The sequence below is a fragment of the Mauremys reevesii genome, linkage group 17, assembly GCF_016161935.1.
Source record: "Mauremys reevesii isolate NIE-2019 linkage group 17, ASM1616193v1, whole genome shotgun sequence".
NCBI lineage: Eukaryota > Metazoa > Chordata > Testudines > Geoemydidae > Mauremys > Mauremys reevesii.
Genome location: NC_052639.1, coordinates 11,005,766 through 11,027,556, shown reverse-complemented (window position 1 = coordinate 11,027,556; position 21,791 = coordinate 11,005,766). Strand labels below are relative to the sequence as shown.

Genomic DNA, 21,791 nt, shown 5'->3' with positions numbered 1-21,791 from the left:
TGCCTGATTCAAAGTCAGACGCCTTATCCATTAGGCCACGTGGTCACACAGAAAAAGGCCCTCCAGGCACTTCTTTGGAAAAGGCGACACTGACACATCCAACAAAGTGGGGATTCACCCACGAAAGCTCATGCTCCAATACGTCTGTTAGTCTGTGAGGTGCCACACGACTCTTTGCTGCTTTTGCAGACACTGTGTTTCTCAGGTCAGCTACTGAGGGGCCAAGACTCCTGGGCACAAGAAGTCGCGTTCCCAGTGAGATATGAGACTTAATTCTCTGGAGCCAGGTGCAGGGTTTGGCAGGGAGGCTCAGGCATGGGGGATTGGGGTGCAGCGGACGGACCGGCTGTCTAGGTGCAGAGATTTAGTTGCACTGAGGCACAGGAGGGAGGAGGAGGAGGAATCCTGCTGACAGGCAGTGGCCAGGGCCGGTGCAACCACTAGGCAAACTAGTCGGCTGCCCAGCGTGCCAAGTGGTTGGCGGCACCAAAAGCGCACTCAGGGTGGGCAGTGGGTGGAGGTGAGCTGGGGCAGGGGCTGGGAGGTGCGGGGAGGGCTGCCCGCAGCAAGTAACGGGGTGGGGGCGTGCAGGTGAACCGCTCCCTGTCCCAGTTCACCTCTGCTCCGTCTTCTCCCCTGAGCACGCTGCCCCCTGTCTAATTCTCCTCCCCTCCCAGGCTTGCAGCACTAAACAGCTGATTGGCACCGCAAGCCTGGGAGGCAGGAGAAGTGGAGCTGTGCTGGCGAGCTCAGGGGAGAAGGCGGAGCGGAGGTGAGCTGGGGTGGGGAGCTCCTGCAGGGGGGGCTTCCCAGTTCCACCCCCCCACCCCTGCATGGTAAGTGGAGTGACCCAGCCCCAGCCTGCTCTGCTCCCCTGGCTCATGTTGGTGTTGGCTGGATTTGTGCAGGTGTTCATGTATGTTTGCAATTGTGTGTGTGTGCTCTGCTGCCCTCTGCCAGCGCGACAACTGTTTCTCTGTATGTCACAGCCCCCGTACCGTCGATCCCGGTGGTGATTTCCCCATGTTACAAGGGCTGGCTGGCCTGACCCTTCTCCCCTCTGCAGAGTGTGGTGCAGCTCACCCCCTGTGGGGCAGAAGTGCCAAGGTGCAGGGTGCTGGGCTCTAATGCACCTGGAGAGCAGCTCAGGTGAGGCTGGGCAAGGTAATAATAATTGGAGATATACCAATCTCCTAGAGCTGGAAAGGACCTCAAATGGGCATCAAGTCCAGCCCCCTACCTTCACTAGCAGGACCAATTTTTGCCCCAGATCTCTAAGTGGCCTCCTCAAGGATTGAACTCATAACCCTGGGTTTAGTAGGCCAATGTGCAAAGCACTGAGCTATTCCTCCCCCCTATAAGTCCATAGTCCAGAGGTTGAGCAGGAAAGAGGCACAGTGGAGATGTTTCCAGGGCCTCACATAACTTCTGCCATGTGGAGGAAAGCCGTTGTTTCAAAGTCCTCAGCACAGCTAGTGGAAAATCACAGGTGAAAGATGGGAGCTTGGAGTCACATGGGCAAGTCCACATCCATGCTTGATTTTGCTCAGTTATTGCAGGATGGATACTTTGCAGGATACGTCAGATGGAACGTTCACAGAAAAGTCTGTTCAGTGTAGATGGGTGTCTGCCATGGTCCACTGTGAGTTGTGTCCTTTTGATGGGCCACTCACTGGCTAACTACCTTGTGGGCGTTACCCCAGGAGCAAACGTATTTGAAATACAAGTATGGAGCCAGTGCTCACAACTTCAAGTACAAAATTATACATGCATACAAATAGCATCATCATATTCAGCAAATCATAATCTTTTCATACACATCTTACATGCCACATTTTGTACCAGATTTGTAGCAAATATATAACAGTGGTTGCAATAATGATCTATATGCTCATATTTTAATCAGATAATGTCACCTGATTTTGCATCTCCCTGTCAAAATACAACTGACACGTGTGGCTTTCTACAGAGTGTCATGATGTTAAAGTTGAAATTCAGTCTATGTACTTGTGTGTAGGGGGTATTGCTTTGTGCAAGGCACACCGGGCTGTTAGCTGCACCCACTGTCCTTGCCAGGGGGACCTGATGAACCCTGGGAGGCTGCACTGCAGTGCTGGGGTGACTCTGCAGGGAGAAGCTGCTGTGGAGCAATGTTGAGCAGGTGCAGGAAGGAGCCGGGGTCACTATTCACATTCTGAACTGCACAATTTTCCAAATTTGGGAATGTCCGAGAACAATTCTAAGGGAAGGTGAATGCAGATCAGTGACACTGGAGGTGCCCAGACCACCAACGGGGGCGGCGTGGAAATTAATAATGGGAAGATCATTTGTGAAATGAATCGTCACTGACAAGTATTGTCTCTGTCTTCACGTTGTGGTGTTAGTTAGAAGAATCAGGACATATTTTTACTATATTAATTAAACACTTAATTTTATTTAATCAAGCCAAAAACTTAGTGTCACTTATTTTTTCTCTGTCCTAGCAAGAATGAATTGAATTTCGTGACTTTCTGGAAAGTGCAGAGAGATTGAATGTAGAATTCAGTCTCTGTGTTTGTGAGCTGATGTTTTCCTCTCACAGGTCAGTGCCTGCATTGAAATACCCAGAGGATCTAAGGGCTGGTGTACGCTGGGCACTGAACTGGCAGGCGACGTCTCTCAGGGTGTGAAAAATCCCCACCCCAGACCCATAGAGTTAAGGTGACCTAAGCCCTGGTTAGAATTGTTCTGTCAATGCAGCTATTACAGGGATGGGAAAACCCCTCTAGTCACTGTCTACTCCAAAGTGCTATAGCAGTGCCACAGCAGCGTTTTAAGTGTAGACAGAGTGAAACTAGATCTGGCTCCAGTTTGCACTGTGGATGCTCAGGTACTAAGACTACAGTAATAATAATAATAATAACAATTCAGTGTTTCTGTAGTTAGCAGGATTTGAACCCACACAGGGCAACCCCAATGGATTTCTAGTCCATTGCCTTAAACACTCAGCTACAATTACTTCATATATGGGTGTTTGAATGTGGGTGAAGGACTCAGGCTGAGAAATGATTTTAAAAGGGGTTGTTTCATTTATTGGCCTGATTAAAAACTATGCCTAAAGGCAGCCACTGTTGTTAGTACTTGTACCTGTGTAGGGACACCCCAATGGGTGTCAAGTCCATTGTCTTCACCAGGGGCAGTCGATTATTTTATCAAGGTACAAATTTCTTGGTCAAGTTCTAATCACCAGAGAAAACAATACACTGCTGATAAGAAGAAGTACATAAAAAGATTTTGCAGCCACCATGGGCATAACTATGATGTGTGCAGCCCAGGTTTTCCTCCCCCAGCCACACATCCTCACCCCTCATGCTGGCTCGTCTGCTTGGCCCCTGCCCCCTCTCGGGGCGCTGTGCAACGTGGCTGGGGATTGTGCAATGGCCCAGCACCAGGCAACACAGAACGGACACCACACGCCCTGCCCTGCCTCACCTGAGCTACTCTCCAGGTGCATTGGAGCCCAGTGCCCTGCACCTGGGCCCTCCTGCCCAGGGGTGAGCTGCAGCCCCGCCACACTGCGCAGAGGGGAGAAGGGTCAGGCCAGCCAGCCCTTGTAAGATGGAAATCACCACCGGGGTCGACGGTATGGGGCTGTGACATATGGAGAAACGGTTGTTGCGCCGGCAGAGGGCAGCAGAGCATTCGCACACACATACACACACACACACAATTGCAAACATACACAAACACATGCATGAATCCAGCCACACACACACACACACTTGCTAATATACACAAACACCCGCATAAGTCCAGCCAACACCAACACAACTACTAACAGATGCAAACACACACACAAATCCAGCCACATGAACACACACCTGCACAGCCACAATAACCCCCACAGCTGCAATAACTCCCCCACACAACCACTGCAGAAAACCAGACATACACAAAAACACACAGAAATAGACACACACACACACCATCCCCATTCTGTACACACACCTTGGGTCACTCACTGTGACACTGACCACTTCAATTGGATGGGGCCCAGCACCGTGGCTATTCCCTGCCCTCCAGGGCTTGTGTAGGTGGCAGAGTGAGGCCACAGGAGGCACGATCCAGTGCCAGCCAAGGGGGGCTTAGAGGTGGGGAGGGGGGCTGTGGTTTCTGCACCACCTGGTTCCTGGCACAGGCTCCTTCCAGGATTTGCAGTTCTTACCCCATCAGAACTTCCTGCTCAGCCCCCTCCTGCTGTGCAAGATGGTTGGGAGATGGGAACTTGTGAAGGTTTTATTCTTCCTCTGAATCATGTAGCACTGGCCACTGTTGGTGATAGGATACCTTATAGGCCCACTGACCTATTTTGCTATGGAAAATCCTATGGTATATTAGATAGTGAAGTACATTATGCAGGGAACCGGATTACACCTTTCACCAAAGCATCCAGAATTGGCCACTGTCTGAGGCAGAATATCAGCTAAAATAGACCTCAGAAAGTTCTGGTGTGGCATACTGTAATGTTCTATAATAGAAGATTGAAGAAGTAGACACATTTGTTTTGCCTCCCTCTGAAGCATTCAGCATTAGACACTATTGGAGATAGGACAGCAGACAAAATGGACTATTCATCTATTCCACCGCATGGTAGTGGTAATAATGATTGGTAGATTATCTACAGTGCTTTTCATTAGATTGCTGAGTGCTTTACAGAAGAGGTCAGTATCATTTTCCCCATTTTATAGATAGGGAACTGAGGCATGAGATGCCGTGACTTGCCCATGGTCACCATGGTAGGCCCGTGAGACAAACCAGGTCTTCTGAGTCCCAGTCTAGTGCTCTAACCACTAACCACACTGCCTCCCGTATGGTTTGGTATTACACAGTGAGATGCAAACAGTGCATGATCGCCATTAAAATATCATGTATTAGCCATTGTTGGAAATGAACCCACACTACTTAAACAACTGATTTATCCCTTTATGGAGAAGCCTATGGTATGATATTGCACAGTAGGATACATAGGAATTAAACAGCTGTGTCCTGGCCACTGGTGAAGACAGGATACTAGGTTAGATGCGTCAGTGGCTGATCCACTGTCAGTACTTCTAGTCTGGCATGGTGGGTGAAGTATGTGATGATGGAGAGGTGGGGTGCATTACACTTTTCTGGGAAGCAGTGTTACTCAATCTCTTCACATTAGCAACTCCTTATTCAACCTGAAATTGTTTTGTGACTATTCCCCAGACATTTACTATTGAAAAGTAAAATAAACAAACAAAAACAAACCAATGGTAATATATTTAATCTGTGCCTGTACTTGTTTTCAAAGGTTGACCGAGAACACTTGACCTTGAAGAGTACGGACGAGCAGGCAGTGGGAGAGGGGCTTTTTTTTTTGCCTTTAATAATTAATAATACATAGCTCTTATATACAATAAACTCAGGCCGACCTAGCTACATCACTCAGGGAAGTGAGACGTTTGGTCCCTCTTCCCCCCATGCCGTGGCTATGCCAACCTATGCCCTGGTGTAGACAGGGCTCTGTGATTGAAGAATTCTTCCCAGCTGCCTGCCTGGGGTGGGGTTATGGGGTGCGGAACAATGTTTATGGTGGGGGTGCTGAGAGCCACTGAACCAAACTGTAAATCCCGTCTATAATGGAACCACTGCAAGTCAGGGGGTGCTGCAGCCCCCCCCCCGCAGTTCCAGCACCTATGGGTGAGGATGGCTGACTACAGCGACTGAAGGACCCCTCTGGCCGCCGCAGCGTCTACACCACCGGCGCCCAGCGACACGCTGCAGGGACTGGGGGGTGAGGGGGAGCAGGGCCTTGGCATCAGCCCCAGGCAGCGGGGAGGGGGCAGGGAGAGGGGCACCACGGGACGGGCGGAGGGCTCCGGGGCGTGGCTGTAGCGCCACTGGGGGGGGGTCCCCTGAAGCCCCCGGCCTGGGCCGCGCGTCTCTCATTGGGCCCCTTGGACTCCCGGCCCCGCCCACAGCTAAGCCGCCGTTTTGTTTCCCTGCCCCGCGCTCCCCCCGCGGCCGCGGCTCCCGCCTAGGCAACGAGCGCGGCCAGCTCCGCGATCGGGTCGGACTCTCGCCTCCCTCCCTCCCTCCCCGGTTCGGAATATGCAAATACAGCCACGCTGTGATACGATTGGTTAAATTACCGGCCCACCCGCCGGCGTCAAGTTCTGTTTATGCAAATACAGCGGCATCCTGGAGCTCTGATTGGAGCCCGCCCTCCCTCCGCTCCACCCCGTCCGGCCGCCGGGCCCCGGCATGAAGGTTGGGGAACGCGGCCGGCCGGCCCGCCTCCTTCCTGTGTGCGTCACTGAGGGGGCGTGCTCCGCTCGCCGCGATTGGCTCCTGCCGGGGGAGGCGCGGCAGGATTGGCCGGCGGGCGGGAAGGGGCGTGGTATATAAAGTGAGGCGGGGCCGGGGGCCGCTCTCTAGGCTGCAGCTTCGCTTTCGCTTTCTCCGCCTGCCGGAGCCGCTGGCGCTGGCCGGGTAGGAGCGGGGCCTTGTCTGGCGGGTACCCGCGAGCGGCCGCGGCCCGGCCGGGCTCTCGGGGGGGGGCGGTCGCGGGTCAGTGCTGCCCGGGGGGGGGGCACCACCTGGGGCGGGAGCGGGGCCCGACGCAGGGGGTGGCGAGCGCAAGCGCTAGAGCGCCTGGCTTCCCTGCCCTGTGATGCGGTGGGGGATGCTGGGACATGTAGTCCAAGGGCCTGGCCCACCTGTGGTCTGTGTGAAGTGATGCATGCTGGGGTCTTCACACCCCCGCTTTGCTTCCTGGCTGCTGCTTTGGTGCAGTATGGAGACTTCGCTTCCCAGCATGCACTGTGCCCCCTTATCCCATGGGGCTGGAATGACCTGCTGCTGCATGCCGGGAGGTTCGCTCTGCAGAGCAGGATTCAATTCCAGCTACGTTTTTTCCATCCCGTCATCTTTTGTTGGCCGAATGGCTCAAATTACAACATGTAATACAGGATTCTGTACCCTAGGCATGGACTGTGGCTTGTCTACCGGACTAAAAGGCCATGTGACCTTAAGGTTGAGCTGTAAATGTAGACTTCATGAGTCATTTAGCTACTAACTTGTAAGGGATTTTGTCCTATCAGATAAGCTTTTTTGGTTCACTCTGAGGCCACATGGTATCCTGTGCATGTTGTGTGCCTTTGTTCTAGTAGCTACTCTGCAACTCAACTCCACGTTAAGTAGTGATACTTTGCACGTAAGCAAATAGAAACATGAGCTACTAAACTCATGAAGTTTAAATCTTGCTACTGTTGCTAATGTTTTTAGTTTTTTAAAAAAGGAAAACATTAGTTCCACTAACTTCTATCTTGTACCTGATGTAGGTCATTTTTAAACATGGGCTAACAAACTGAAGTGTTTGCATGTGTAGTAAACAAGCTTCTTATTACAGGCAAAATGTCTAAGGGGCCAGCAGTTGGAATTGATCTTGGCACCACGTATTCCTGTGTTGGTGTCTTCCAACATGGCAAGGTGGAAATCCTTACCAATGATCAGGGTAACAGGACCACGCCAAGTTATGTTGCCTTCACAGATACAGAGAGGCTGATTGGCGATGCTGCAAAAAACCAAGCTTCAAGGAATCCTACTAACACAGTCTTTGGTAAGAAAAATGAAATGAGACTTTAAAACTGGGATCAGAGTACTTCAATCGTGTAACCATTAAACTGAATAAAGTTGCTGTATCATTGCTTAGCTAGCATAAAGTGTATAGCTCTTCAGCTTGTTAGGGGGTATAGCATCATGCAGAATTGGGCTCTCTAATTTGGATGTAGATGGAAGTTAGAGGCCTCGCTTCTCCATTGTTTCCATTTTGGCATCAGTTTAGGTAGCAGTGTATTTGCTTTCGATGAACACATTCTGGGAATGGAGGAACAAATGCCATCTTTTTTACAGCACATCCTGTTGTGCAGGTTGGTGCTCAAATTGGCATGAGGCATAAGTTATTTAGACTCCAAGTTTGATTCATAGTCCTTAAGCTAAAATGATCCTAGTTAATTATTATTTTCAGCTTTCATTGAGTTCAGCTGTTCCATTTTAATTAGTATACAGTTGGACTTTAAATCAGTGGTTTTCAACCTGTAATCTGCAGACTGCCTAAGATATCCAGAGCAGTCTGCACATCCAAGGTTGAAAACTACTGCTCTAAATCATGCAACCTCCATTTACCCTATAAAGTGGAGATTTTTGCTGTTGTCCTGATACTAGTAGATAGGATGGCTTAAATGTGCTCATACCATGGCAGGAGTTAAGTCTCCATAATTCCAGTGACCAAAATAGCTAGATATTTGGGGAGCGGAGTTATTGTGGAGTTGCCTCATGTTAACTTAGACACAGGACATAACTGAAATGCTAATGACAGCATGTGTTTGTAGAATGATGAATTGGAGTTGTTACTGATAATAGTTAACCCTTTTCAGGTGCAAAGCGGCTGATTGGTCGTAGATTTGATGATGCTGTTGTCAGTCTGACATGAAACATTGGCCTTTCACTGTTGTGAATGATGCTGGCAGGCCAAAAGTCCAGGTCAACTACAAAGGGAAGACCAAAGCTTCTACCCAGAGGAAATATCTTCCATGGTATTGACTAAGATGAAGGAGATTGCAGAAGCATACCTTGGGAAGGTGAGATTAAGAGCTGAGTTTACTCAGCTAACTCTCCTAAATTTAAGGGGTTAATAGTTTCAAACCTAGCTTGAGCTTGATTTCATCTACCATGTAGATGAAAGTCTCAGATGATTCTGACTTCTTTCTCCTGCCCATAGACTGTTACCAATGCTGTGGTCACAGTACCAGCCAGCTTTAATGACTCCCAGTGCCAGGCCACAAAGATGCTGGAACCATTGCAGGTCTCATTGTGCTCCGGATCATCAATGAACCGACAGCTGCTGCTATTGCTTATGCTTTGGACAAGAAGGTGAACAAGCTGTACTATAACACAGCTAAACAGCATAGTAGATTGTTGTTAATCAGTTCAATATTGGTGAGATGTAACATCAGTAACAAAACTCTCTATTCCTTACAGGTTGGAGCTGAAAGGAATGTCCTGATCTTTGATCTTGGTGGTGGCACTTTTAATGTTTCAATCCTCACTATTGAGGATGGCCTCTTTGAAGTAAAGTCAACTGCAGGTAATAACCACTTGGGTGGGGAGGACTTTGATAACCGCATGGTCAATCATTTCATTGCTGAATTCAAGCACAAGCACAAGAAGGATATTACCGAGAACAAGAGAGCAGTTCGCCGTCTCCGCACAGCTTGTGAACATGCAAAGCGTACCCTCTCCTCTAGCACTCGGGCTAGTATTGAGATTGACACTCTCTATGAGGACATTGATTTTTACACCTCGATTACCAGAGCTCGTTTTGAAGAGTTAAATGCTGATCTGTTCCGTGGCACTCTGGATCCTGTGGAGAAGGCCCTGCAGGATGCCAGACTAGACAAATCACAGATCCATGATATTGTACTGGTTGGTGGGTCCACCCAAGTCCCCAAGATTCAGCAACTGCTCCAGGATTTCTTCAGTGGCAAAGAGTTGAACAAGAGCATCAATCCTGATGAAGCTGTGGCTTACGGTGCAGGTAACTCATTCCCCCAATAACTTTTTGGCTTGTAATGCCAGGTTTGATCATGGGTATAGATGTATGTAAAGTCTGCAAAAGACTAACACAGCACTCAAGCCATGGCTAGTAAGCGATCGTCTCCCAGGTTTACACTTAAATGTTGGTGACCTGTGGATCACAATGGCATCAATGAGAAATCACTTACACTTAGTTGAATACTGTGCATATTTCTTAAATCCTATTGGATAGCATCTTTCCAGTTCACTTGCGTTGATGAATTTGGTTCCAAATTCATCCATACTCCACCAGAAGTGGACTGATAGTTAAAATCTTCCGTGAATGTCCGAGCGAGTTAAAAGAAACCTGTCTTTCCAGTGACAGTATTTTACTTTGTAGTGTCTTCACACAGCTTCTTTTTTTTTTTTTCCAGCTGTTCAGGCTGCCATCTTGTGTGGCGACAAGTCTGAGAATGTAGCAGACCTGCTGCTGGTGGATGTCACTCCTCTGTCTCTTGGTATCGAAACAGCTGGACGTGTCATGACGGTCCTGATCAAGCGAAACACTAGAATCCCCATCGAGCAGACTCAGACATTCTCCACTTACTCTGACAACCAGCCTAGTTTTCTGATTCAAGTATGTATCTGGGCTGGAGTAATATTCTTCAAATGGTTAAGGGGCTGCTACTCAATTCCCTTCAGTCTCTGTACTGCAACAAAACTAGCATAATCTGGTCTCAGGTACTGAGAACCTCCAGTTTAAACTTCAAACTCCTCTTGTAAGGAAGTACTGTACTTGTAATGGAAGTTATCTGCTGATGAGTGCGCAGGTCAATCTCGGTGAGTAGACTCTCTCTTAAGGCATGGTAGGTTTTGAAGAATCCCTTCCCTGTTTGAGAGTTGATTTGTGAAGGAGTAACTTACGGCTGCTATGATAACATTCCAAAAATCATTTGTAGCTTCTACTAGAGGTTGAAAAACCCATGTTGGCTCAAAGTACCTTCCTTGGATGTCTGAGCGACCATAACACATACTTCACTTGACTTCCTGATCCTCAGGAAAATACTAGTTTGCAAGTAACACAGATTAAACTTCATATAGCAAAATACTTACACTCATCTTGTTGGCCCTTGTTTCTTCTCCGCCCTGCCCCACCCCGGCCAGGTCTATGAAGGGAGAGAACCATGACAAAAGACAACAACTTGCTGGGCAAGCTTGAGCTGACTGGCATCCGTCCAGCTCCAAGGGGTGTACCTCAACTTGAAGTAAAATTTGATATTGATGCCAATGGCCTCCTTAATGTGTCTGCTGTGGACAAGAGTACTGGCAAGGAGAACAAGATCACAATTACCAATGACAAAGGTAGGCAGTGCATAGTCCAGGTGGGGTGGGAGGAGATGCAAGAGGGCTGCAGTAGTTTGTAGGACTGCATAATGTCACCTGAAGTGGGTGGGTGAGTGCATATACCAGTGATTCGTAGAATGGAAGGCCAATCTTATTGCTCTAGGGTACTGGAACCACCAACTCCAGCTCCTTTCCCAGAACAACCACCACCTTGCTGGGGTGTACCCCAAGCTAAAGCAGCTGCCTGGTCACCCATTCATGCTGATGAGGAATGTTAAAACCATGTTGCAAATTACACAGGCATTACAGTCTGATAAAACCTTAACATTGGCTTGTTTTGTGTTTTGTATTTGTTCCTCTCATCTTCAGGGATACAGTGGTTCTCCATACTGTACACTCCAAAAGGAAGTATGGGTTGATGTAGATAGTTTGAAGCCTAAAAATCTCATTCCATGAGTACAATATTTCTTATAGTAATGTGGCCTACAAACTTAATCCAACTGACTTACCGTATCTTACAGGTCGCAAGCAAGAAAGACATTGAACGCATGGTCCAGGAAGCAGAGAAATACAAAGCAGAAGATAAGAAACAGCTTGATAAGGTGTCTTCCAAGAATTCTCTAGAATCCTATGCTTTCAATATGAAGGCCACTGTTGAAGATGAGAAGCTCCAGGGCAAGATCAGTGATGAGGACAAACAGAAAATCCTGGACAAATGCAATGAAATTATCAACTGGGTGGATAACAATCAGGTATGTGAAAATTATAGCTCCATGAGAAGAATTTTCATCATCCAAAAACTGGAATTAAAAGCTCCAACAAAGCTTCCTGACTCATTTTAACCTGACAAGGAACACACTTATCGAAGTGTGCAGCAACAGATGGGCAAGTCTCCTGCCATTGTAATCTTAACTAGTGTCTTTTTGTATTGTAATGGCTTACAGAAGGCAGCAGTACCAAAATCCAAGGTGGGATCCTAGTTTCTATGGGCAGGCTGTAGCTATTGGCCTAGATTGAGTGACAGGAGATAGCTAATGGTCGCTATGACGAGAGTGACACCAAAGCCATTCGTAGTTTCCACCAGCAGTCGAAAGACTTGTGTTGGCTTAAAGTACCTTTCTTGGATGTCTGAGTGACCATAAAATCTTTCTAAAAGACTTGCCTTAATAAATGGATTTCTCCTGGTGGTACAAGATACAATGTCAGATCAGATTCTAGTTACCAACTCAGCTAAAAGAAAGGGATTCCTGAATATTTCCTTTCCTGAGTGGACATCTTGCACTCATGAATTGAATTAAAAAGCAATTCCTTGCCAAAACTGCTCTGACTGTCTCTTTGACTGGCCTATAAGATGTTAACGCTGTAGATTACATAGGTTCCAAGCTCTTTAGCAGTGGTTACTGTTAATCTGTAGCTTTCCTTCTGTAATTTTTGTCCATATTTACACTTTGTTCTAGATTCTGAATTCCTCTATGTAGCTTGTCAAATGCCTAGCTTGGCATACTACTCTCCCCCACCTATCCTTGTCACCCAGGCAAGCGGAAATTGACTAATAGTGCAAGCCTCCCCCACCCCACATGGGGTTTGCATAAAGTACACTGTGGCTTAAGCTGCCATCTTAACCCTGACCCAAGGTAAATGGGAAAATATAAGCAGTAGGTTGGTTCTTGAGCTGGCTTTCCAGGGGCGCACTTGCAGTGAGTGTACAAATTGTTCTCTATATGTTCCAGGCTGCTGAGAGAGAAGAGTTTGAACATCAACAGAAGGAGCTGGCGAAGGTCTGCAACCCCATCATCACCAAGCTGTAGCAGAGTGCAGGAGGGATGCCTGGTGGCATGCCTGGTGCATTCCTGGTGGTTGGAGCTGCCCGATCTGGAGGGCCTCATCTGGACCTTGAGGAGGTGGATTAAATGCACAGGAAGCAACCTTCCACAGCTGGCTATTGTAATAAGAGGAGGCCCTGAAACAAAGCCTTGTATTAGAGGCCCAGTATGAAGCCCAAAGCCTGGACTAAAGTAATGGTCAAGACTTTACTAATGTAAAGCAAAGTTAAGCTGTGAGCCAGAGGCAGGCCCTGCTCACAGAAGCTGGCAAGGAAAGAGCAAGATACAGACCTAAAAGGTCCTGGACACCAGGTATCAGACCGTTCCAATACTTGCCCATTCCACACAGATAACAAGGAAGAGGCTGACCCATCCTGAAGATGGGCAAAGGGGTAATATGATGGATAGAGTTGTTTTGTTCATACCAACATGTGTACAAGGTGAGAGGCGGCACCTTGCTACGCAGAGGGGTTGTACCTCAATACGTCAGGACTGATGTATAACTTGTTTGTACCTGGGGATAAGAATGCATCCCTGGGGCAGTGGAGTGTCCTGCCACTGACTGAGCCGGTCCATTGTTGGTGCACATATTTGTAGTATGTCCTGTAGAGTCTGCTGGAAACTATTACTGTGCTTCGTTTGACAATAAACCTGGCCGGGTGCCTTATTAGAATCTGCGGTCCTTGGAAGTTCTCTCAGGGTCTGCTGTCAGCTCTCTGCAGAGCCAGGGTAGCACACAGAGGGAACATGCATGCAGCCAACTGATCTGAACATTGAACAGAGCAGAGTACCACACTGGTGGCATCTGAGACCCTGGGTCGGCTCATGGCCCCATCACACAAATCGGCTGTGGGGGCACTCTGCCGCTGGTCCCGCGGCTCCCATGGACCTCCTACAGGCGTGCCGGCAGAGGGTCCGTGGGTCCCGCGGCTTCAGTGGACCTCCCGCAGGCATGCCGCTGTGCTTGGGGTGGCAAAATGTCTAAAGCCGCCCCTGCTGACAACAGCTATTTCTTAGCATCGAAGCAGTTGAAGAAAACTCCATTTGAGCTGCTATATAAATTGTTTCTGGGCATTTTAGGCATTCTAAATCCTTGAACATGTGCACAGGGATGGGAAGGTGAACACGATTGCACTTTATTAGAGGGGTGTGTGTGTGTGTGTGTCCCACACCTATGTCTACGAACTTTTATGTAGCCTGATGCACAATAACGAATGGCATAGGGGTCTTCCCACAGACTAAGTACACCACAAGAGAGTGATATGCGTACATACCTGTCATCAGTGTGTACACACACGTGCACCTATGGATTAACTGTACTCTAATATTTCTGTGGGTGAGGAATGGAATCTTAAACTTTAAGTTTCAAGGGAATTAGGCTAAACTTGGTTTCCTTAAGTTTTATTCTTATTTTGTGTATTAGGTTTTGATTTAAGTTAGCCAAGTAAAACCCTAGTCAGCTTTAACAGCTCTTAGCATTTTCTAAGCACTGCATCCCTCACTTAAGAATTGAGAAACCTGAACTGCAAGGCTGGTCCTGTGTCTCTAACCACCAGGTTATCAAGGAAGGGTGTGAGTACATTAACCAAAACTTTGTTGCATATAATACTATATTCTCATATGTAACTTTTTAAATAGCAGTAATGCAATTGTAACTTTGTAACTTTTGAGTATTTTACCATTTACTTACTAATATTGATTTTAATAAAAAGTCTTTAAAGCTATATCTGTCTCAGTGTGAGTTTCCTGTCATACCCCTGAGGGTCCTTTATAAATTCTGTGCAGACTGATTCAGGACAAAACTTTGATCTTCTGATCAAACAGATTGGTGAGCCTAAACCCATACTTAATTATTAAGATCAAATAAAATTACATTAATAAACTAAATTCCCATATTATCCAACTATATATTAGTACACCTTAAATCCGGCTACAGGCTGGTGAGCCAGCCAGGAGTCTCAAGGAGTGTGTGACAGGGATTCCAGGCATCCTTAGACCCCCTGAAAATCTCACCTGAGACATAAGTAAAGAGTTAAAGTTACAAGGAGTTAGAGAGCAAGAGTTGTGTGTCTTGCTAACTCACTGTTAAGAACACAGGAACCTGATTTCCTGTGGCTGCAGCTTGGCAGCAAGACCAGTATTTCCATTGTTTTGTGGTTTAACTTAGTTTTGATGTATCAGTTTTGAACTTTATCTTGCAAGATAAAATAGTAGTGATGTTGTTAAATGTGTTTAAGGGGCTTTGCTGGAGGTTGAAGTTGTAACAACTGTTACCGTTTAAAAATATAAGCAGTATCAACGGGCCCGCTGATCAACACTGAGTGGTGGTGGGGCAGTTAATACATGGATTTATTAATTGCCACCAAGAGGCTGCAATAACTCAGAACTTGTATAGTTCTTCAGTCCCCACAACTCTCCCAGGGTGCACCTCTGATCCATCTGCCTCAGTATCCCCAGTTGTTAGGCAGGTCCCGACAGAGGGAAAAGACCTTTCAATCAGCTATGAGCCATCAAGGGAAGAGAGGGAACATGCCCCCATCTTTTACTTGGGACTTATTGAACTAGGTAGAAAACCAGTTTGGGGTATTGTTTCCTCCTTCTGTGAAAGGATGCCTTCAGTTACAGAATAAAGCAACAGAACGTTCATTCTAGTTTATTACATAAGCTAGTGAAGTGTTAGAATTCAAATGAGTTCTATGTTGGGTTAAGGTGAGTGGAGTAAGGGCAAGAGTAGAGTCCGTTGGAATTGCCCATAGCATGGCTTTAGAAAACCTTGCCAGAAAATACATTCAGGAACATGGAGGAGGTTTAGAACAGCTAAAGAACAGCAAGATATCTAAGCATTGTAAGCATGGGGTTTTGTGAGTAATGTATTTGATGTAGAAACAAAGCAGAAAAAAAGGCTAAACTGGTGAAGAAAATAGCTGTTAAATGTCTGCTAATAGTTTGCTGGTGGAACCCTTCTGCCCCTCCGAGTTGGCAGCAACAAGGGCCGGGTTCACTATCCAGGGGTTCTGTTTCAATAACAATGCAAAACCGGCTCGAGCCCCCACCCAGTGACCTGGGACAATTATCTACCCCCCCCCCCCCCGGGCGCCTCTAGGAGGCAATACTTCCCCACTCGCAAGCACAGAGTCTGAGTGTAGCAAAATCCTTTTAATAAAGGAGGGAAACAATGTGGCATCATGTGGGGGAAACACCACAAACAGGATTATAACACAAATCATGAGCAAAAGACCCATCTCCAAGTACATTTGGCAATGTCCTTTTCCCCTCAGGGTCTTAAGTCCAAATCACCCCAAAGTCCAACAACCCCAAAAGTCTCTGTCCCTGGTCAGTGCCACCCTAGAGTTCAAAAGTTCATTTGCAGTTTTACCCCCCCCAGCCTGGGTGGAAATGGGGGGGGGGGGCACACAGGGTGTAAAGGGGCATTTTATGTGGGCTGAGGCTAACTGCCCTGCCTCTCCATGGAGATCTGCTGCAGCCGTCACCATGAACAGCTCTGCTCCGCTCCACCAGCCCTCCCATGAACTACTCCAGCTGTCCACTCCCTCCCCTCGGCCAGGGTTTAGAGCAATACAACCTTTATTAAAATAAAATAGTAAACAGGGTTTACTTTAAATAATCTAAATCTGTCCTAATTTTAGTATTAAATCCAAAGTTCTTAAAGATCCCATCAATAACCAAAACCTAAATGAAAAATTGAAATAAACAATGTTTAATTTAAAACCCAAACATTAAGAAAAACTTTGTTTTTAAAAACAAAAACTAACAAATGCCATAAATTAATAATTTCAACATTTTATCAAAAAGGTGTGCTACTGCAGGATGAGAAAAATAACATAAAATAAATAAGCCTGACCACTAAAGCCTCCTATAAAGGAATTGAATCCTTGAATACTGGCCAAATCTGTATAAAATATGTAGAATTATGTCAAAACTGGTGTTGCAGGTCAGCCATTCAAGCCAGCAAATGTCAATTAAAAGCTCCATTCCAACTAAAAAAGACAAAACAACCCAATAAACCAAAACGGTCACAGCCTGAAACAAACCTACACAGAAGCAAAATTAAACCTTTGCCAACACTGGAACAAACAATGTAAATGTCTAATTCTAACTTCTTGTTTCTCCCAGGAGGAAAGTGTTTTGCATCCCAGTAACCAGGCTGTCACTGCAGCTTTCCTTTCACTAAATAAGATTTTTACCAAATATAATTTGCCCTCAGTTTTCTCTATGAGAAATTGAAATTGTATCTTTGCACTAGTATCCCAAGTGTGCAAGTCCATCCCCTCAGAGTAGCCCCATCCCCTGAGCTCAGGGGAGACTCCCAACTGGTTTGTGCATTTGTAACCTTGGGGCCTGAAGCTGATGAGAGAAAGGGAAGTGAGCGATCTTGGAGCTTTCGATACCCCCTGCTGGGAGCAGAGGGAATTGACTGAGTGATGTCCTGGCTAATTTTCACCTTGTTCTCTGCCAGCAGGCTCCACTGGAGAGCTGGGGAGTGACTTGACCATGGCAGCACCCTATGTACATTTTGGGGCCATTGGGGTGAAATGTGAGTACTTTTGGGGTTGGGACCCACATGAGAAGGGATGTGCACAAACTGGAGAAAGTCCAGCAGAGGGCAATAAAAATGATTAGGGGGCTGGGGCACATGACTTACAATGACCTACAGGCCATATCCTGTATGTTAAGCTAAGGCAAAGTGAGCATATCTATATTGTGACCTTTTACTCAGAAAGGAAACTTGACCTTTATCTTGTTACTTAAATAGAGAAGTACCCACGCCTGTCTAGACCAATCGACAATGGAGAATGGCATAAGGGGTTTTTCAGTGTTGTACCCACAGAATTAACAGGTACACCAAGAGGGAACTTATGTGCATATGTACATGTCATCAACACGCACAAACATACTAGCCTATGAAGTAAGCGTACCCTAACGTTTTGTGGATGGGAATGAAATTTGGGCATAGGAGGAAGGATTCCGGCGCTTGTGCCCTATGAAAGAGGTAACCCACCTCGCTAGAGCACGTCGCTCTATCATTCTAACTTACTTCCTCCACTCTCTGTCTATCTACTATCAGTAGGTGCCTGTACTTGTTCTTAAACTTTAAGTTTCAAAGTAACTCGGCTAAGCTCAGTTTCCCTAAGTTTTTATTTGTTTATTAGGTTTTGATTATAAGTTTAACATAGTCAAGTGAACCCTAAGTAACATTAGCTTTTTCTAAGCACTGCATCTTTCACTCAAGAATTGAAAACCTGAACTGCAAGGCTGGTCCTGTGTCTCTTACCACCAGGTTATCAAGGAAAGGTGTGAGTATATTAACCAAAACTTTGTTGCATATAATGCCATATGTATCTTTTGAATAGCAGTAATGCAACTGTAACTTTGTAACTCAATTATATTAAATAAAATGTAAGCTAATAAATTAAATTTTCATCATATTTTCCAAATTAATATTATTAGTACACCCTAAATCAGGCTACATGGGACAGAGAATTGGAGTGCAGGGGGATGAGGGCACTGGCTCTTGTGGTGAAGGCTTTAGGGTTGGTTTGTAATGATTGGTTCAGAGGGCAGTAGAGAGCTCAAGCTTAGGTCATAGTATTGGGATGTGAAATCTCTGGAACAAAGCCAGTTAAATGAGAATTTAAACATGAGAAAGAAAAGATCAGACTAGAACAAAAAATGGTGGGGGTTGAAAAGTTTGAGATACAAGTAAGAAAAACACCCCCTACCCCAGAGCATTTAAGAACTAAATGAGAAATACCTCTCCCCCGCTGCACCAACAACTCTAACAGGAGCTGACTGAGGAAGAATCACCACTTGCCAGCAGTTTGGTTTGGTCTGGAATGGACCATGAACATCTCATTCCCACAAATCTGGTGTGTCTGGCCTGGGACAGGGGAGGGGCTCCTCTCCTCTCCATTGGGGACATGGCGGGATGAGAGATGTGACAGGGCTTGATGGGAAATCATTATTTCCCTGATCATGTGCCAGTCCTAGTCCTTGCTGACCCAAACAAACCGTTTATCCTGCATGCTGATGCCAGTTTGGAGGGCCTATGAGCACTCTCGTACCAGGAAGTGGAAGGCAAATGTAAATCTGTGGCCTTTGCCAGCTGAGAACTGTCAGACAGCGAAACTCGCTATCCCATCCACCAGCTGCAGTTCTTGGCCTTGAAATGGGCCATCACTGAGAAATTTTGAGACTACTTGTCTGCTGCTCAGTTTCAGGTATGAACAGAGAACAATCCACTGACTTATGTGTTAACAAGGGCTAAGCTGGATGCTACAGGGCAGAGATGGGTGGCTACTTTTGCTAGCCATAACTTCAGCATTCAATACCAATGAGTTGGTATAACAGGGAGTGTGATTTATCAGGACCACCAATTCTTGGCTGGGGGGAGGGTGTAAGCAGGGTCAGAATGAACTCTACCCTGCCATCTGTTGGTGTTGTGTTGTAAAGGCATTTAGTTGCTGATGTGCATGGTCACACCCACCCCGCATTGCATGATGGGGTGCTTGTCCAAATGGTGATTTTGGCTGCTGTGGGATCCCCAATCTCTTTCTTATTAGGGCAAGAGTAACAAAGTGTAGTGAACCTGGTGATATGAATCAAGGACAGTAGAACGGAATTTAGCAGTTCTTGATTTCTGGACTCACCAGAACCCACATGAAACTCAGTATACAAGGGACATGGGTTCCAAAGCAGAGTGAATTAAAAGAGATTGAAAATCAATATTTGCACTTAATACTAGGTTTCTTTTAAAATTTCTAAATGCAGATTTTATGATTTTTTCTTGCTTTAGTTTAAAAAATATAATTATTTATGATAGAGAACATTTAAAAACTTTGATGCTTAAGTGTACATTTTAGATACAATTTAGTGGGTTGTCTCTTATTTCACATAAAAGCCAAACCTGGCAGAATAGTTTAGCTGGAAGAAAAAGCAGAGCAGAATTGTTAGTCAATAGTCAGTGGGTGGGTTTATGCAAATACTAGACTCATGGACCGGAGGAGGGGCGGGGGGGGGCACACGCACCATCTCTGAAACTAATGCTTGCTACTTCACTCCATAACACCACACACAGAGCAGCCCTTTACCTCTCAGGACCAAAGACACCGTGAAAGAGATCTAACAGCACAAGCTTACAACAAGCAACTGGAGCACAAACAACAATTTTAAGGATTCAAAACCACCTCTGTCTTTCCACACCAGGGACAACAGAAAGGACCAGCACCTGCAAGAGACCACCAAACATCCATTCCTACCTCCCACCCCATTTTGTCCTTTGGAACCCATGCCCCTTAATGGTGAGTACTTTCCAGGACAGGGTGACGCTCTCAGGCCTCAAATGCCAGGTACAGTTACTCTGTCCTTGATCCGAAATCAACAGGAAAATACACTGGATTACTCCTGCCCCAATAAGAAAGAGACTGGGGATCCCACAACACCTGAAATGACTGTTTGGACAAGCACTCCCATCATGCAACCTGAGGTGGGTGTAACCATGCAAATGACATCAGCCCCAAAAGGCCTTGACAACACATCACCAACAGATGGCAGGGTAGAATTCATACTGACCCTGCCTCAACTAGATTGTGGCAAAGATTCCAAAACACCAAACATTAAACCTCACCAAACATGGGTCAATCCATCCTCATCGTCAAATCTGCTTGTTATACTCCACACCTGAACAGTAGCCCTCCTATGGACAACATACCCTCCTAATTCAGAGTCTGTACGTTAACCTTTTACCCCCAGTTGGGGCTATTGCAGATTATGTATTCCTTACGCCACCCGATCTTAAACAGAACTTCGCACCCCTTGGATAAGCTGTACGTTGTTCCCTGAGCACCAGAAACTTCTACGTCTAAACTCTGTACCGTACACATTTTTTTCTTTGAACGTCATCTTAATAAAATGTTGACTTTTGTTTGAGATCCCGGCTCCTGTTCCTTTGCAAGGCGTGTGCGTTCGCTCCGGGTTATAGTCTGCTAATACAGCGAGAGGGGGGGAGGATATAGCCAGATGCGCTCGCCTGCTGCAGACACGGATCCAAGGCTGAACCTCGTCCCCCACAAGCTGAAGGCTTAACTGAAAACAGTTTAAGAAGTGCTCCCGTCTCCGGCACTCAGCTACCCAGCTCCCAATGGGGTCCAAACCCCAAATAGATCCCTTTTGCCCTGTAGAAGCTGTAAAATCCTGTGACCAGGGCAGCAGCCTAGCAGCCTGCACATCTGTCTGCCAGCGCGAGAGCACGTAGGGCACTAATCTGGATAGTGGCAGCTGGGTGGCAGGGGGAGGGTGTAAAAACCAGCAGAGTGGTGCAGCGGGAGCGTGCTGGGCCCATAACCCAGAGGTCGCTGGATCGAAACCATCCTCTGCTAGGTGAGCGCTTGTTTCTTTTCCCTCTGGGCCTTCAAGCCAGGCGGTGACCAGCAGAGCACCAAGAGCCTAGGCCATGAGGCAAGAGGTGGCTGAGGCGAAGCGGCGGCCTGCCAGGGAGCTCCCTGGCACCTCTGGCTGCCTGGGCTGAAGGCAAGAGGCAGGCCTGGGCGTGGCGAGGGCCTCCTGTCCTGGCCTGAGGCTGCAGTGCTTCCTGGTCCCCTTTTCCCACCACCCCGGCAGGCGGCTGCTGCGGGAGAACACGAGGGAGGCTCTGGGGGCGCTAGGCAGCGCTGTGTGTGTGGCTGTCAGGGGAAAGAGCCGAGGCTCCGGACTCGACCTGCCATTGACTCGCGTGGCTCTGCGCGCCGTCAGCCGGGCGGGCGGGCCAGGCGGACGTGACTCAGGCTTGGGCCGCATGGCCGTGCTTTCCTGACGAGGCATGAGGCAGGCCAAGAGCTTTGCACAGCGTACAGGGAAGTGGGAGGGAGGCGTCTTTGAGCCGGCCTGTCTCCTCCGCTTCTCCCTTGCCGCTTGGGCGGAGGCGGGAAGGGAGCGAAATGTTCCCGGCTGAAGGTTTTGCACTCGGCCTTGAGGATTAAACCTGAGCCTCCGGCACGGCTGCTGGCAGATGCGCTTTTGCAGCGCGGC

At 47.2% G+C, this 21,791-nt stretch overlaps 1 protein-coding gene and 1 pseudogene across 1 annotated transcript; both read left to right on the top strand.

The window, feature by feature from the left end:
- Positions 1-6,424: 6,424 nt before the first annotated feature.
- Positions 6,425-10,719, top strand: LOC120385077 (annotated as a pseudogene).
- A 44-nt stretch (positions 10,720-10,763) lies between these two features.
- On the top strand, positions 10,764-12,765 carry LOC120384960 (heat shock cognate 71 kDa protein-like). The gene is made up of 3 exons (XM_039504057.1): positions 10,764-10,961; positions 11,445-11,675; positions 12,654-12,765. The coding sequence occupies exons 1-3, from the start codon at positions 10,764-10,766 to the stop codon at positions 12,729-12,731; spliced, it is 507 nt and encodes a 168-aa protein (XP_039359991.1). The 3' UTR covers positions 12,732-12,765.
- The last annotated feature ends 9,026 nt before the right edge of the window (positions 12,766-21,791 follow it).